Source organism: Callorhinus ursinus, unplaced genomic scaffold (assembly GCF_003265705.2).
Source record: "Callorhinus ursinus isolate GAN/ISIS: 27379988/994484 unplaced genomic scaffold, GSC_fseal_2.0 scaffold23, whole genome shotgun sequence".
NCBI lineage: Eukaryota > Metazoa > Chordata > Mammalia > Carnivora > Otariidae > Callorhinus > Callorhinus ursinus.
Window position 1 is genome coordinate 11,402,733 of NW_027397085.1, and position 14,041 is coordinate 11,416,773.

At 33.4% G+C, this 14,041-nt stretch overlaps 1 protein-coding gene across 4 annotated transcripts in view; it reads left to right on the top strand.

The window, feature by feature from the left end:
• Window positions 1–14,041, top strand: part of CENPK (centromere protein K) — a 63,407-nt gene that overhangs the window by 25,602 nt on the left and 23,764 nt on the right. For 2 of the 4 annotated variants that reach the window (XM_073905415.1, XM_025892782.2), the window contains exons 7-11: window positions 5,848–5,930; window positions 6,025–6,123; window positions 6,450–6,582; window positions 12,370–12,423; window positions 13,022–13,758. In XM_073905415.1, the coding sequence (XP_073761516.1) occupies window positions 5,848–5,930; window positions 6,025–6,123; window positions 6,450–6,582; window positions 12,370–12,423; window positions 13,022–13,180 (528 nt within the window). In that variant the 3' untranslated portion in view covers window positions 13,181–13,758. Of the gene's footprint in view, window positions 1–5,847; window positions 5,931–6,024; window positions 6,124–6,449; window positions 6,583–12,369; window positions 12,424–13,021; window positions 13,759–14,041 lie in introns of those variants that run through there. The other 2 variants (XM_025892784.2, XM_073905416.1) reach the window with 1 other exon arrangement.

Here is a 14,041-nt window from a genome sequence, read left to right on the forward strand (position 1 = left end):
TTATTTATTTATTTGAGAGAGAGAATGAGAGAGAGAGAGAGCAGGAGGGGGGGAAGGTCAGAGGGAGAAGCAGACTCCCCGCTGAGCAGGGAGCCCGATGTGGGACGCGATCCTGGGACTCCAGGATCATGACCTGAGCCAAAGGCAGTCATTTAACCAACTGAGCCACCCAGGCGCCCTCTGTAGTTTAATTTGAGGAGAATTGACATCTTTAATATACTGAATCTCAGTTCAAATCCATGAGCCTTGTATGATCTCTGTATTTACTTAGGTCTCCATTTATTTAGTACTTTTAAGATTTATCTTGTCAGTGTCTTATAATTCATTATATCAAAGACTAAAAAAAAAAAAGATGTTTGATTGCCCCAGTGAATTCAGAAAGAATAGTGGCAAAATTCAATATTAATTCTTGATTTTTTTAATTTTTATTTTTTTAAGAAAACTACCCCCTCTTATGTGGGGCTTAGAACTCATGACCCCAAGATCAAGATTCTCATGCTCTACTGATTGAGCAAGCCAAGCATGCCAATTCATGATTTTTTGAAAGAGTTGATAAATTGTAATAGAAGTGTGCAGGTCTTACACATTTTTGTCGAGTTCATCCCTTTGGTATTTCATATTTTTGATGCTATTAAAGTGGTATTCTTTTTTCAGTTATCAGTTATGTAATCCTGATACATACAAATACAATTAGTATTTATATATTGATCTTCTATTAGTGAGTATGATAAACTCCTTTATTCTAGTGGCTTTTTTGTAGATGTAGGATTTTCTACATGGCTAGTTGTGTCATCTGAGATCAGGCGCCCTTATATTTATTCCTTTACATCTGGATGCCTTTTATATGTTTGTCTTTCTTTCTTTCTTTCTTTCTTTCTTTCTTTCTTTCTTTCTTTCTTTCTTTCTTTCTTTCTTTCTTTCTTTCTTTCGAGAGAGGAAGAGCATGAGTGGGAGAGGCAGAGGGACAGGGAGAGAGAATCTCCAGCCGACTCCACACTGAGCATGGAGCGAGACTCGGGGCTCGATCTCACAACCCCGAGATTGCGATCTGAGCTGAAACCAAGAGTCATGTGCTTAATTGGCTGTGCCGGCTAGGTGCTGCTAGATGCCTTTCATATGTTTTTCTTGGCTTATTGTACTGTTCTAGAACTTTTTTTTTTTTTAGAGATTTATTTATTTGAGAGAGAGAGGGGGCACACTAGCAGAGGGAGATGGAGAGAATCCCAAGGAGACTCCCCACTGAACCCAGAGCCCAACACAGGGCTCAATCTCACGACACTGTGATCATGACCTGAGCCAAAATCAAGAGTCGGTGGCTTATCTGACTGAGCCACCCAGGTGCCCCTAGAACGTTTACTAACATATTTAATAAAAGTGGTGAGAATGGACATTTTTGCCTTGTTCCCGACCTTTGTGGATAGCATTCACTCTTTCATCGTTAAGTGTGATATTAGTAGTAGATTTTTCATAGATGCCCTTAATCAAGTCGAGGAAATTACCTTCTATTACAATTTATGAAGTCTTTTTCTAAAATCATGAATTATTATTGAATTTTGTCATTTATTCTTTCTGAAAATCATTGAGAAGATGATATTTTTTCTATTTTAGTCTGTTGATATAATAAATTACACTGATTATTTTTAAGCATGGAGTATTATATTAGTTTTAGGTATACAATATAATGATTCAACAATTCTAAACATTTCTCAGTGCTTATCAAGATAAGTGTACTTTTAATCCCCTTTGTCTCCTTTCCCTATTCCTCCATACACCTCCTCTCTGTTTTTTATATTTAAGACTGTTTCTTTGTCTTTTTTTTTCTTTGTTCTTTTGTTTCTTAAATTTCATGTATAGGTGAAACCATATGGTAATAGTCTTTCTCTGTCTGATATATTTCACTTAGTATTATCCCCTCTAGATCCATCCATATTGTTGCAAATGGCAAGATGATGTTCTTTGTTATGGCTGAATAATATTCCATAGTACCTATATATCACATCTTCTTTATCCTTCTATTGAAGGGTACTTGGGTTACTTTCATATCTTGGCTCTTGTAAATAATGCTACAGTAAACATAGGGGTGTATATATCTTTTCAAATTAATGTTTTCATTTTCTTTGGTTAAATACCTAGTAGTGGAATTACTGGATCATATGGTAATTCTATTTTTAATTTTTTGAGGAACCTCCATACTGTTTTCCACAGTGGCTGCATCCATCTGCATTCTCACCAACAGTGTACAAAGATTCCTATCTCTCTTCATCCTTGCCAACTCTTGTTATTTCTTGTGTTTTTCATTATAACCATTCTGATAGGTGTGTAGTGATATCTCACTGTGGTTTTAATTTGCATTTCCCTGATGATTAGTTATGTTGAGCATCTTCATGTGTTTGTATGTCCTCTTTGTTTATTTTTTAAAGATTTTATTTATTTATTTGAGAGAGAGAAAGCGAGCATGAGTGGGGGGTGGTGTGCAGAGGGAAAGGGACAAGCATACACCCTGCTGAGCGAGGCGCCCGATGCAGGGCTTGATCTCAGGACCCCAGGATCCTGACCTGAGCCAAAGGCACATACATAACCAACTGGGCCACCCAGGCACCCCTGTATGTTCTCTTTGGAAAAATGACTATTCAGGTCCTCTGCCCAGTTTTAATTGGATTATTTGTTTTTGTTGTTATTGAGTTGTTTAAGTTCTTTATATAGTTGGATATGAACCCCTTATCGATATATCATTTGCAAGTATCTTCTCCCATTCAGTAAGTTTTACTGATGGTTTCCTTTTTATTTTGGTGTGGTCTCAGTAGTTTAATTTTGCTTTTGTTTTCCTTGTCAGAGGAGACATATCTAGAAAATTATTTCTATGGCTGATGTCAAAGAAATTACTGCCTATGTTTTCTTTTAGAAATTTCATGGTTTTAGGTCTTACATTAAGGTCTTTAACCCATTTGGAGTTTATTTTGTGTATGGTATAAGAAAGTGGCCCAATTTCATTTTTTTACATGTAGCTGTCCAGTTTTCCCATCACCATTTGTTGAAGGAATGGTCTTTTTCCCATTGTATATTCTTGCCTCCTTTGTTGTAGATTAATTGACCATAACAGCATGGATTTACTTCTGGACTCTATATTCTGTTCCATTGGTCTATGTATCTGTTTTTATGCAGTGCCGTACTGTTTTGATTACTACAGCTTTGTTGTATTTCTTGAAATCTGGGATTGTGAAACCTCCAGCTTTTGCTCTTTTTCAAGAATGCTTTGGCTATTTGGGGTCTTTTGGGGTTCCATAGAAATTTTAGGATTATTTGTCCTAGTTCTTTGAAAACCACTATTGGTATTTTGATAGGGATTGTATTAAATCTGTAGACTGCTTTGGGTATATAGACATTTTAACAATATTGGTTTTTCCTGTGCATGAGCATGAAATATCTTCCCATTTGTTTGTGTCATTTTCAATTTATTTCATCACTGTTTTATAGTTTTCGGAGTATAGATCTTTCACTTCCTTGGTTAAGTTTATTCCTAGTTATTTTATTGTTTTTGGTGTAGTTGTAAATAGACTGTTTTCTTAATTTCTCTTTCTACTGCTTCATTATTAATGTATAGATATGCAACAGTTGCTGTAATTAATTTTATACAGTGACTATACTGAATTCATTGACTTAGTACATTGATTTTTTTAAAAAAAATTATATTATTTGTTTAATTCACCATGTATTCCTAGGATAAACCCACTTTGCTTAATCTTTTTTATTTATTGATGGATTTAATTTGCTAAAATTTTATTAAGGTTTTTGTGTCTGTGTTAATAAGAGATACTAGTCTATGGTTTTCTTTTCTTGTGACATCTTGGTCAGGCTTTGGTATCAGGCCTATTAGAATGAGTTGAGAGGTATTCTGTCTTCAAAAGAGTTTGTATAGAATCAGTATTATTTATTCCTTAAATGTTTGTTAGAATTCACAGGTGAAGCCATCTGGGCCTGGAGTTTTCTTTGTGGGAAAATTTCTAGCCACAAATTCAGTTTTTTTTATGGCTGGTCAGGTTTTCTTTTTTTCTCTGAATAAGTGGTAGTTTGTGTCTTTTAAAGAGTTTGTCCATCTTATCTAGTTCATCAAATTTATTAAATTTGTTCTTAGCATTCCTCCATTACCATTTTAATATTTACAGTAATGTCACCTCTCTCATTCCTAATGTTAGTAATTTTTGTTCTTTTTTCTGTTGTAATTAGTGTGGGTAATTATGATGACCTTCTCAAAGAATCAGCTTTGGGTTCATTGATTTTCCCCCCAGTTTTCTTCTTGTTTTTCTATATTTAAGTTCTTTTTAATCATTATTTTTTATTCAGTTTACTTTTGATTTTATTTGTTCTTTTTCTTATGGTGGAAGCTGCCCTTATTTGAGAGCTTTTGTTTTTCTTTTCTTTTTTTAAGATTTTATTTATTTATTTGAGAGAGAGAGAGAGAGAGCATGAGCAGGGGGAGGAATAGAGGGAGAAATAGACTCCCTGCTGAGCAGGGAGCTGATGGGGGGCTCCATCCCAGGATTCTGAGATCATGATCTGAGCAGAAGGCAGATGCTTGAAGGACTGAGGCACCCAGGTGCCCAGAGAGCTTTTGTTTTTCTAATAGAGGCTTTTTGCTGTAAATTCTCATCTGAGTACTGCTTTTGCTTCACCCAGAAGTTTTTATTTTGTTTTTATTTTCAAATAGTTCATCATAATTTTTTTCTTGTAGATTACTTCTTTGACTAATGGATTATTTAGAAGTGTGTTATTAATATTTAAATGTTTGCAGATTTTTCCAGTTACCTTTCTATTATTTATTTTTAATTTAATTATATTGTTAGTTCATATTTAATGTAGTATCAGTGTGGTTGCTCTGCAATCTTTGTACTTGATTTTTCTTTCCTATTTGTATTACCTTTTCTCTGTTCCTGTTTTCCTCTTTCCCATTTCATGACTTGTGTAGTTTTAAAAATAAACCTATTTTATTTATACTATTGGTTTACTGGTTCTTCCCCCCCTTTTTTTCATGGTTTCTATAAGGTTTATGATATACATCTTTAAATTATCACTGATTTAGATGTATAAAAAGCTAATGGAAACCCTTGACATCAGGAGAATGGAATACTAGCTAATTTGTTCTAGAAACAAAAAGATACTAGAAAAAACTCAAGTTGTTACTGTAATTTACTGTAGCCACACAGTCTTCTTTGATGTTCCTCAAATATGTCACATATATTCTTGCTTCAGTGCCTTTGTACCTACAATTTTCTCTGCTTGGAACATTCTTTTGCTAGAGATGGTCATGTCTTATCTCATGTCTTCTTTATCTGCTGCTATACTGTTAACCTGATCAGAGAGGTCTCTCCATGTCATACTACCTAAAAGAGCCATTCCTACTATTTATTCTTCATGATACTGATCACTCACTGGAGTTATATATTTGTCTCAGTTCTCTTGTTCATCTTTGAATCCCTGACTCCTTCAACAATGTCTGGTAGTCAGTGATATATTTGTTAAATGAATGGTAATCATTTGTGTCTGTTTTTGTATAGTCTCCTTAGAAAAGAGACCTAATCTACCTGATTACTGAAAACTTACTGTTTAATTGTCTTTCAGTATCAAAATGTATTGCTCAAAACTCCTTCTTGTATTTTTGAATTTAACAAATGAAATATTACCAAGAACCTAGTACCTGCTGTATATTTTCCTTTCAGACTTACTGGTAGGCTTTTTTGCTCTTGATTTCTGATTATCTATCCTAAACAAATAATGTAAATTTCAGCCTCATTTAGAAATATAACTGTTTATAGGATTACAGACTAAACAATTTGCATTATTTTGTTCCAGTTCCAAAAATTGAGACATGATCTTGAATTGGTACTCTCTACTATGCAGTCAAAGAATGAAAAGCTAAAGGAAGACTTGGAAAGGTATAATTATATTATAATTACCTTTAATCACTGATATATGTTGAATTGGTATTATTTATTTGGCTATGTTGGTATTGTTTTTCCATGTTTAAAGGGAGCAACAGTGGTTGGATGAACAACAACAGATACTGGAATCTCTTAATGTACTACACAATGAATTGAAACATCAGGTTGTGACATTTTCTGAATCAAGGTATTCGTATTCTAGTTTTTTGAAATAAGAAAAAGTTATTTTTTTATGTTACATGAAATACATAATGAAAAGAAGGGAAATTTTATTAGAAATTGTGAGTTTTACTTAACTTTTGCCAACTGTTATGTGACATTTGATTAATGACTTGATGTATAGTTTCCCTACATGTTAAATAGAGAATTTTACTTTCATAAAGCTAGTTATTTCGTTTGAACAAATGAAGTTTGAACAACGTGTTTGTTTACGAGTTACCAGTTACATATACTTATGTATTTTATATATTTTATCAGTAAAATGTTTCTCTTAATTTTTAAAATATCTATTAGAGTCTTTGATGAGCTGAAAACTAAAATGCATGATATAAAAGAATATAAGGAGAAACTCTTGATTACCTTGGGTGAGTTTCTGGAAGATCATTTTCCTCTGCCTGATAGAAATGTGAAAAAGAAAAAGAAAAAGGTAAGTTTTAGGGAACACATTCATGTAGATATTTATATATGAGATTGTTTCACATAGGTTCAAATGTAAATTTCCTGATAAATTTTTGTAAGTTTATTATACGTTTCAGAGATACACAGAGATAAATGTATATTAATATTCCATTATATTATAATATTGACTGAAAAATTAGAAGCCACTTAGTTCAATAAAACAGGATTAAATGCATTTTTAAAATATTTACCCATATGGTGGGGAAAAATATACCTTTTAAAAATAATGTATTGAACACTACCAGAAGAGTTACTAAAATGCTCACAATTTATTGTTAAATGGATAAAACAGCTAACTAAATATTATGAGTCTAATTTGTAACAAAAAATATAATAGTGCCTATGTCTGGGGGCTAGGATTTTAGTTTTTGTTTCTGTTTTGACTATTTTCCAAAGTTTCCATGATGAACATATGTAACTTTTAAAATCAGAAGATAGCTGTTAGTTAATGTAAGTTCTTGACTATTTTACTAGTAGTTATGATGGAATAAACCTTTTCCACAAAAGCAAATAAATATTTTAATTGGTGACAGAAGATTGGGAAGAACTACTTTAATTCCTTTTGTAAAAACAGTATATAGTATAAATAAATAGAGCTTGTGGAAGTAGAGTAGGCATTGAAACCAGCACCAGAATGATCTTTCTAAAAATATATATTTTAATCATTTTTCAACATAAAACTGATGGCTCCCTACTGGATGAAGTCTATAAACTCCTTAGAGTAATGCATTTATATTTGGACTTTGTCTATGTCTTTACTTCCTGCCCAACCATTCTTTATTCATCTCTTCCATGAATCCGTTCAACCATACCACTCTAGTCCCAGCAAGTATGCAATGACCTGTCATTTTTTGTGCCTTATACGTTTTATTCCCTCTGCTTACAAAACACTTCCTATCTGATGAGGATAGCAAATTCTTAAGAATCAAACATCATCTTTTGTGTAAAGTATTTATTTTAAGATTTATTATTTATTTTAGAGAGAGAGAGAGAGCAAGAGAACATGTGGCAATGGGAGGAGTAGAGGGAGAGGGAGAGAGAAATTTAAACAGTCTTTGTGCAGAGCATGGAGCCTGACATGGGGCTTGATCTCATGACCCTGAGATCATGAACTGAGCCAAAACCAGGAGTTGGACATTTTGGGTGCCTGAGTGGCTCAGTTGGTTAAGCATCTGCCTTTGGCTCAGGTCATGATCCCAGGATCCTGGGATCAAGCCCCACATCGGGCTCCCTGCTCTGCAGGGAGTCTGCTTCTCCCTCTCCCTCTAACCCTCCTCCCCACTTGTGCCCTCTCTCTTTCTCTGTCTCAAATAAATAAATGAATACAATCTTTAAAAAAAAAAAAAGAATAGTTGGATGCTTAACCAACTGCGCCACTCAGGCGCGCCCTTGTGTGAAGTATTAAATGAAGTTTATGTGCCATTTTGTTAGCATTTGTCACAGGATTTTGTAGTAATCATTTACGTCTATCTCTCTTTTCACCCACCATGCACTCTGAGGTCTTTGATGTGTTGAATTCATCTTTGTAGGTCTACTGTATTACATATGTGTTATAGTACCTTCTGAGTTCATGTTTATTGAATGACTGTGAGTATACTAGGAAAAGGAGAGAAAGTTCTCTTCGTTTTCTTATAATCTGTATTTTTTATTCTTCCCTTTCTTCATTGTAACTATCCGGAGGCTTTACATATGTTATGGACTATGTCTCCCATTCTATCTGTTGTTATTTATACACCTTGTTCTAAAATTACTGACAGCCTTCTGTTAACCATTTCATTAAGTTCAGGATTCCCTACCTCTTAATGATCATAATCCTAACAGTAACTCAGTGACATTTTCTGATTCCAGTCTTGCCTGTTTTCAACTTTTTTTTTAATCTATCAAGCTTCTCCAGTAATAGAACCAGAGGTTTTGAGGGATTCTAAAAAGGAATCATTGATCACCAGAAGCCATCATGGGTTTGTTAAGTCATATTTGATAAACTCACTTTTTTTAAATGAAGTATATGAACTGTTGGTAAATGTTACAAAATGATAGATTACTTTCTCTTTTTTCTCTCTCTCTGTCAAGTAGTAATACTGGATGTATTAGATGACTCAGTCTGCCTTAGTAAAATACTACAAATTAAATGGCTTAAACAAAAGATTTTATTTTCTCACTATTCTGGAGGCTAGGAAGTCCAAGATCAAAATGCCATCTGGGTTAGTTTCTGCTGAGGCCTTTGTTCCTGGACAGCCATGTCTTGCTGTGTCCTCACATGACCTTTTCTCTGTTCGAGAGTAGAGAGAACTCTCTGATGTCTCTTTGTCTTATTATAAAGACACCAGTCCAGCTGGATTAGGGTACCACCATTATGGTCACATTTAACTTTAATTACCTCTTTAAGGGCTTCATCTCCAAATATAGTCACCAGGGGGGCTGGGACTTGACCATGTGAATTTTGAGAGGCACATTTCTGTCCATAACACTGGGCTTTATCATTCAAGGATGTGTATAAAAGGAAAAAAACTTGAATCCTTCCACTACATCATTAACATTAGGTGAACATCATTTGAGACACCTTCCTAAACACATACAAGTATAGAAGCATAAATGGATTGATGGATATGCAGATCAATGTAGATTTCTTTTAGTAAAGTTTTTATTTATTTATTTGAGAGGGAGAAAGACAGCACACAGAGGGAAGGGAGACGCAGACTCGCCGCTGAGCAGGGAACCCAACACCGGGCTCGATCCCAAGACCTCAAGATCATGACCTGAGCCAAAGGCAGATGCTTAACTGACTGAGCCACACAGGCGCCCCCAGATCAATGTAGTTTTGTATAGGCCAATATAAAATAAGTATTACATGTAATTTTACTTAAATGATAGAAGAAAAATGAATGAAGTTGATTTATTTAACTCAGATAAATATTTCTTTGCTTCAAGTGATTTTAATTCTGGGGAGATTCCTAATAGAGAGAAAACAAATTATGAGAAACATTATAATACGTTTTTAAATTTCACCTTTCAATTTTAGACAGCATTCATTGACTCCCTGCTACAAAAGATGAGGATATTAACATTCTTCCTCCTATAACCTCATTATAATTTGTGTTATTTATTTTAACTTTGGCAGGTTTATAGCGCTTTTATTCTGTTCTCATACTAATATTCATGTATGTGTTTAGTCTTTTATATTGTATTGAATTCAATGCTTATCATCTTTTACCATTTATTTTTAAGTTTTTAAGTTTAACTAGTTGTTTGATTTGATGGATTTCTTTGATAAGTACTTTGTTTAAGCAGAATTCCTGGGCATTTTATTTCTTAGATTCTTGAATGATGGAAATACTTTGTTTGCTTTTATAGCCAAAGGATATTTTCAGCACATTAAAAAAAAAAAATTAAGATCTGGTAGGGATTGCTCCATTCTTCTGAAATATAGTGTGCTGTGGTGATCTGAGGTCAGCCTCTAGATATCTTGAGTACATGCCTGAAGAGTTCTTTATCTTTGAACTTCAGTAATTTAACAGAGATATGTCACAATGTTGATCATTCAATATCAGTTTTGCTTTGAAGTTGGCATTGTTTTTAGGGGCAGATTTAGGTCACATTTCATTTCATGGAAATTTTATTTTATCATGTCATATTGTTTTTCATATCTTTATGTTGAAAACTTTTTTTTTCTTGGTTTGCTCTCATATTTTTCCTCTGCTTTTTCTTTGATTGTCTCAAACATTTATATTTTAATCTGTGCTTTGTAGCTGCTTATTTCTGTATCAATTCTTTAATTCTGTTTGCTTTCATCACTACTGATTGCTGCTTTTTTTTTAACCACTTTTTCATTTGTAAGGTATTAGAGATCAGGAGATTTTGAAATGCAGCTTTACTATCTTTACTCAGTAATTGCATTTATTTTTACTCTTTCTTTAGTATATTTGTACTTACATAAGAGTTTAATTTTTTAATTAAGATTTTATTTATTTATTTATTTATTTATTTATTTGAGAGAGAGATAGCAGGAGCGGGGTGAAGGGCAGAGGGAGAAGCAGACTCCCCACTGAGCAGGGAGCCTGATGCAAGGTCAGATCCCCAAATCCAGAATCATGATCTGAGTGGAAGGCAAACACTTAACTGACAGAGCCACCCAGGTTCCCCTACATAAGACTTTATAAGGACTCCCTGGTAATCTTGGACTGGTATCAGGAAAGTACTAGCTGTCATTATAGTAGGTGACTTGGTAATTAATTAAATGTCTGAACGCAAGCTGCTCATTAGGATTAATATTATCTTGGAAGGGGATTTCTAGCAGATCCCTTTTAGATCCTTGTCCTATTGAATACTTTTTTGGGGGGGGTTGTTTGTTTTTTGTTTTCGTACAATAAGGTATTTCTATTAAATAAAACCCGGGGACAGGACCCATGGGCACAAAGAGATGACCTATGGAATATTTTTTTTTTTAAGATTTTATTTATTTATTTGACAGAAAGACACAGCGGGAGAGGGATCACAAGCGGGGGGAGTGGGAGAGGGAGAAGCAGGCTTCCCGCCGAGCAGGGAGCCCGATGCGGGGCTCGATCCCAGGACCTGGGATCATGACCTGAGCCGAAGGCAGACGCTTAATGACTGAGCCACCCAGGCGCCCCCCTTTGGAATATTTTTAATAGGAGTTTAGATAAATAAGTAGAAGGCATGGTCATGAAAACTTGCAAATGATAAGAAACTAAGGGAGCTAGCTAATAAATATACTGGATGACAGAATTAAGCCTATATTTTTCAGTTGGCTAGAACTAGACCAAATAAAATAGGGATAATATTTAGTGGAGGTACATAGAATATCTTTCTTGGGTTTAAAACATTGAAGAATGAAGGAGACCTGTCTTGGCTAGATGTATGAAAGAGGCTTAGGCATTTTAGATGATAGTATGCTCAGAGAGAGGTCAGCAGGGCAGAATAGATGTCCAAAAGCTGATGAATAAACTTGATGAATAAAGTACCAGCATCTGTAAGTATGGAAGCGAGTCTTCCTTTTTGTCTTTGCTTTTTAAATCACACTTGTATCATGTGGAGACTGGATTGAAAAAGAAAAAAACAAGATAAAGCACATTTAGAGAGCACCCATGATATGAGGGGCTGCAAGGCTATGGCTTGTGAAAAATAATTGAAGGAACTAATGATTAATATGGTGAAGACTTAGGGCTCATAATACCTGTCTTCAAACATTTGAGGAATTCTTGGATCGAATTGGAATGGGATTTATTCCCTGTCATTCCAAGGAAAAAAGAAGCAGTTAGTTGAGTTAACATTAGGAAATGTCAAGAACTATAGAAAGTTGAACAAGGCTCCCTGGGAAGTAAGTTTCCTGTCCTGAAGCTGTATAAATACTGTTTGGAATGCCATTTGTTTGAGATATTTTGATTGGAGAGTTCAAACATTAGACTTTCAATTACATGAGTATATGTAATATGTATAATGTAACTTATCCATTATATATTTGTAGATAGTCTGAATTGTATCTTCTTGTAATTGCAAAAGATTTCACTCTCTTCGAGGTTGTTTGAACTTTGTTTTTATGAACCTGTTTAGTACAGGCAGATTGTTTACTTTCAGAATTCTTTTAAAATCACCTAATTATAAATATTTTATTTTGGTATACCTTGTACCATTGCAGTTAAGAAATATTACTTTAAAAAATTTTTGTGATAAATATAGTCTAATCGGCCATTGGCAGAATTGAAATGTTAATTCTTTGTTATTCACATTTCTGTCAAAGAAAAACTTTCAAGAATCAACTGCACAGCTGATAACACTGCATGAAATGTTAGAGGTAAGTGTTTTGTGTAGTTGTTTTGTCTTCAAGATTTCTTTTAATTAGTGATTTCTGAACGATTATACACAAGGTCAAAAAATTCTGCATTATTTCTTAAATATACCAACCTTTATTAAATACATTTATATTTATTTTTAGTATAAGACTAGGGTCTGTTTTCTATACCTTACTAGAAGGAATATTGTCATTTTTTAAAAGAACATAAAATTGGGGACTAGCCCTTAATCATATTCCCAAGATTATTACTTTAAAAAAAATTCTTATGTTGTTATTTAGTATTTACACAGTGAAACCTTATGCTTTCACATGGATGGAATCTTTTGTTGGCATCTCTATTTTATCTGAACTACATGTTTGAATTTAAGGATTCTTTCCACAAAGTTGCAGAAACTTGTACACAGTTTTAAAGATGTTTCCATTTATTAATATCTGTAGCTTTTTTTTAAAAGGAAGAAAATTATTTAAGTTAATACATAGAAATTATGACATTCAAAGAGAAGATCAACATTCTTTGGTAAACAAATTTTTAATGTTTTATTATAGCTGTATCTTTTTTTACTAAGTATGGTATATCTTGAACGATATTTTTTCCTAGATTCTTTTAAATAGATTATTTGATGTTCCACATGATCCATATGTCAAAATTAGTGATTCTTTTTGGCCACCTTATATTGAGCTGCTCCTTCGTAATGGAATTGCCTTGAGACATCCAGAAGATCCGACCCGAATAAGATTAGAAGCCTTCCATCAGTAAAAGGATGGTCTCTTTTTTCACACAGTACTTAATGAATCTTGTCATTCAAGGATAATAGAAACACTGAGGATTTACTTGGATAAAGAACGTTATTTGCAAATCAAAGTACATAGTCCCTCTTCCTTTTATCCATAAAATGACCTGTGCCATCTACTATTCATTTATAAATGGTTCTTTCAATTCATTCAGTGCTTTGGTGTGTTCAGCTGGATGGAAAAGAATGCAAGTAAAAATATTCTAGACTTAATCATTATAAAAGTTTTGATATACCTTCTGCAGTATTCTTTGGAAAATTCTTTGTTAATTTATAATATTGCTTATGTAATATTTTCCTTTTGAAATTTATGACAGTTTATTTTATGCTTTTTGAGTTCCATTTGGTGCTTATGTCTTTAAATTTAGGAATTATGGAAAGGCCATTTAATTTGCAGGTGGTTTTTAAATTGACAGTATCTGATGTAGATGGAATACATAATTTAAAAGTATGTAGTAAATCTGTTCCATGTATACTGCCTTATTTCTAGATTTGTTAAAAATTGGAACAGAAACTAATGGATAAGGGTAGCATGAAAACTATATTTTAGTATGTATTATATACCAAGTACCAAGTGATATTATATACTAAACCATTCTTGATTGTTAGTTATTGTTAACAAAATTGTGTTCATAAAATTTTGTTAATTCTCCATGACCTTTCTGTAAATAAAATTCTCTTATCTAAAAATCTCTAGCTTTTCTGGTGATGTGGCATGATATTTTAATAAATTAATTAAATAGATTTTTTTCATAGGTTGAAAAATGAGGATATTATAATCATTCAAGATTACAAACAAGCTAAACTTCCAAATCCTTTTAGTATCA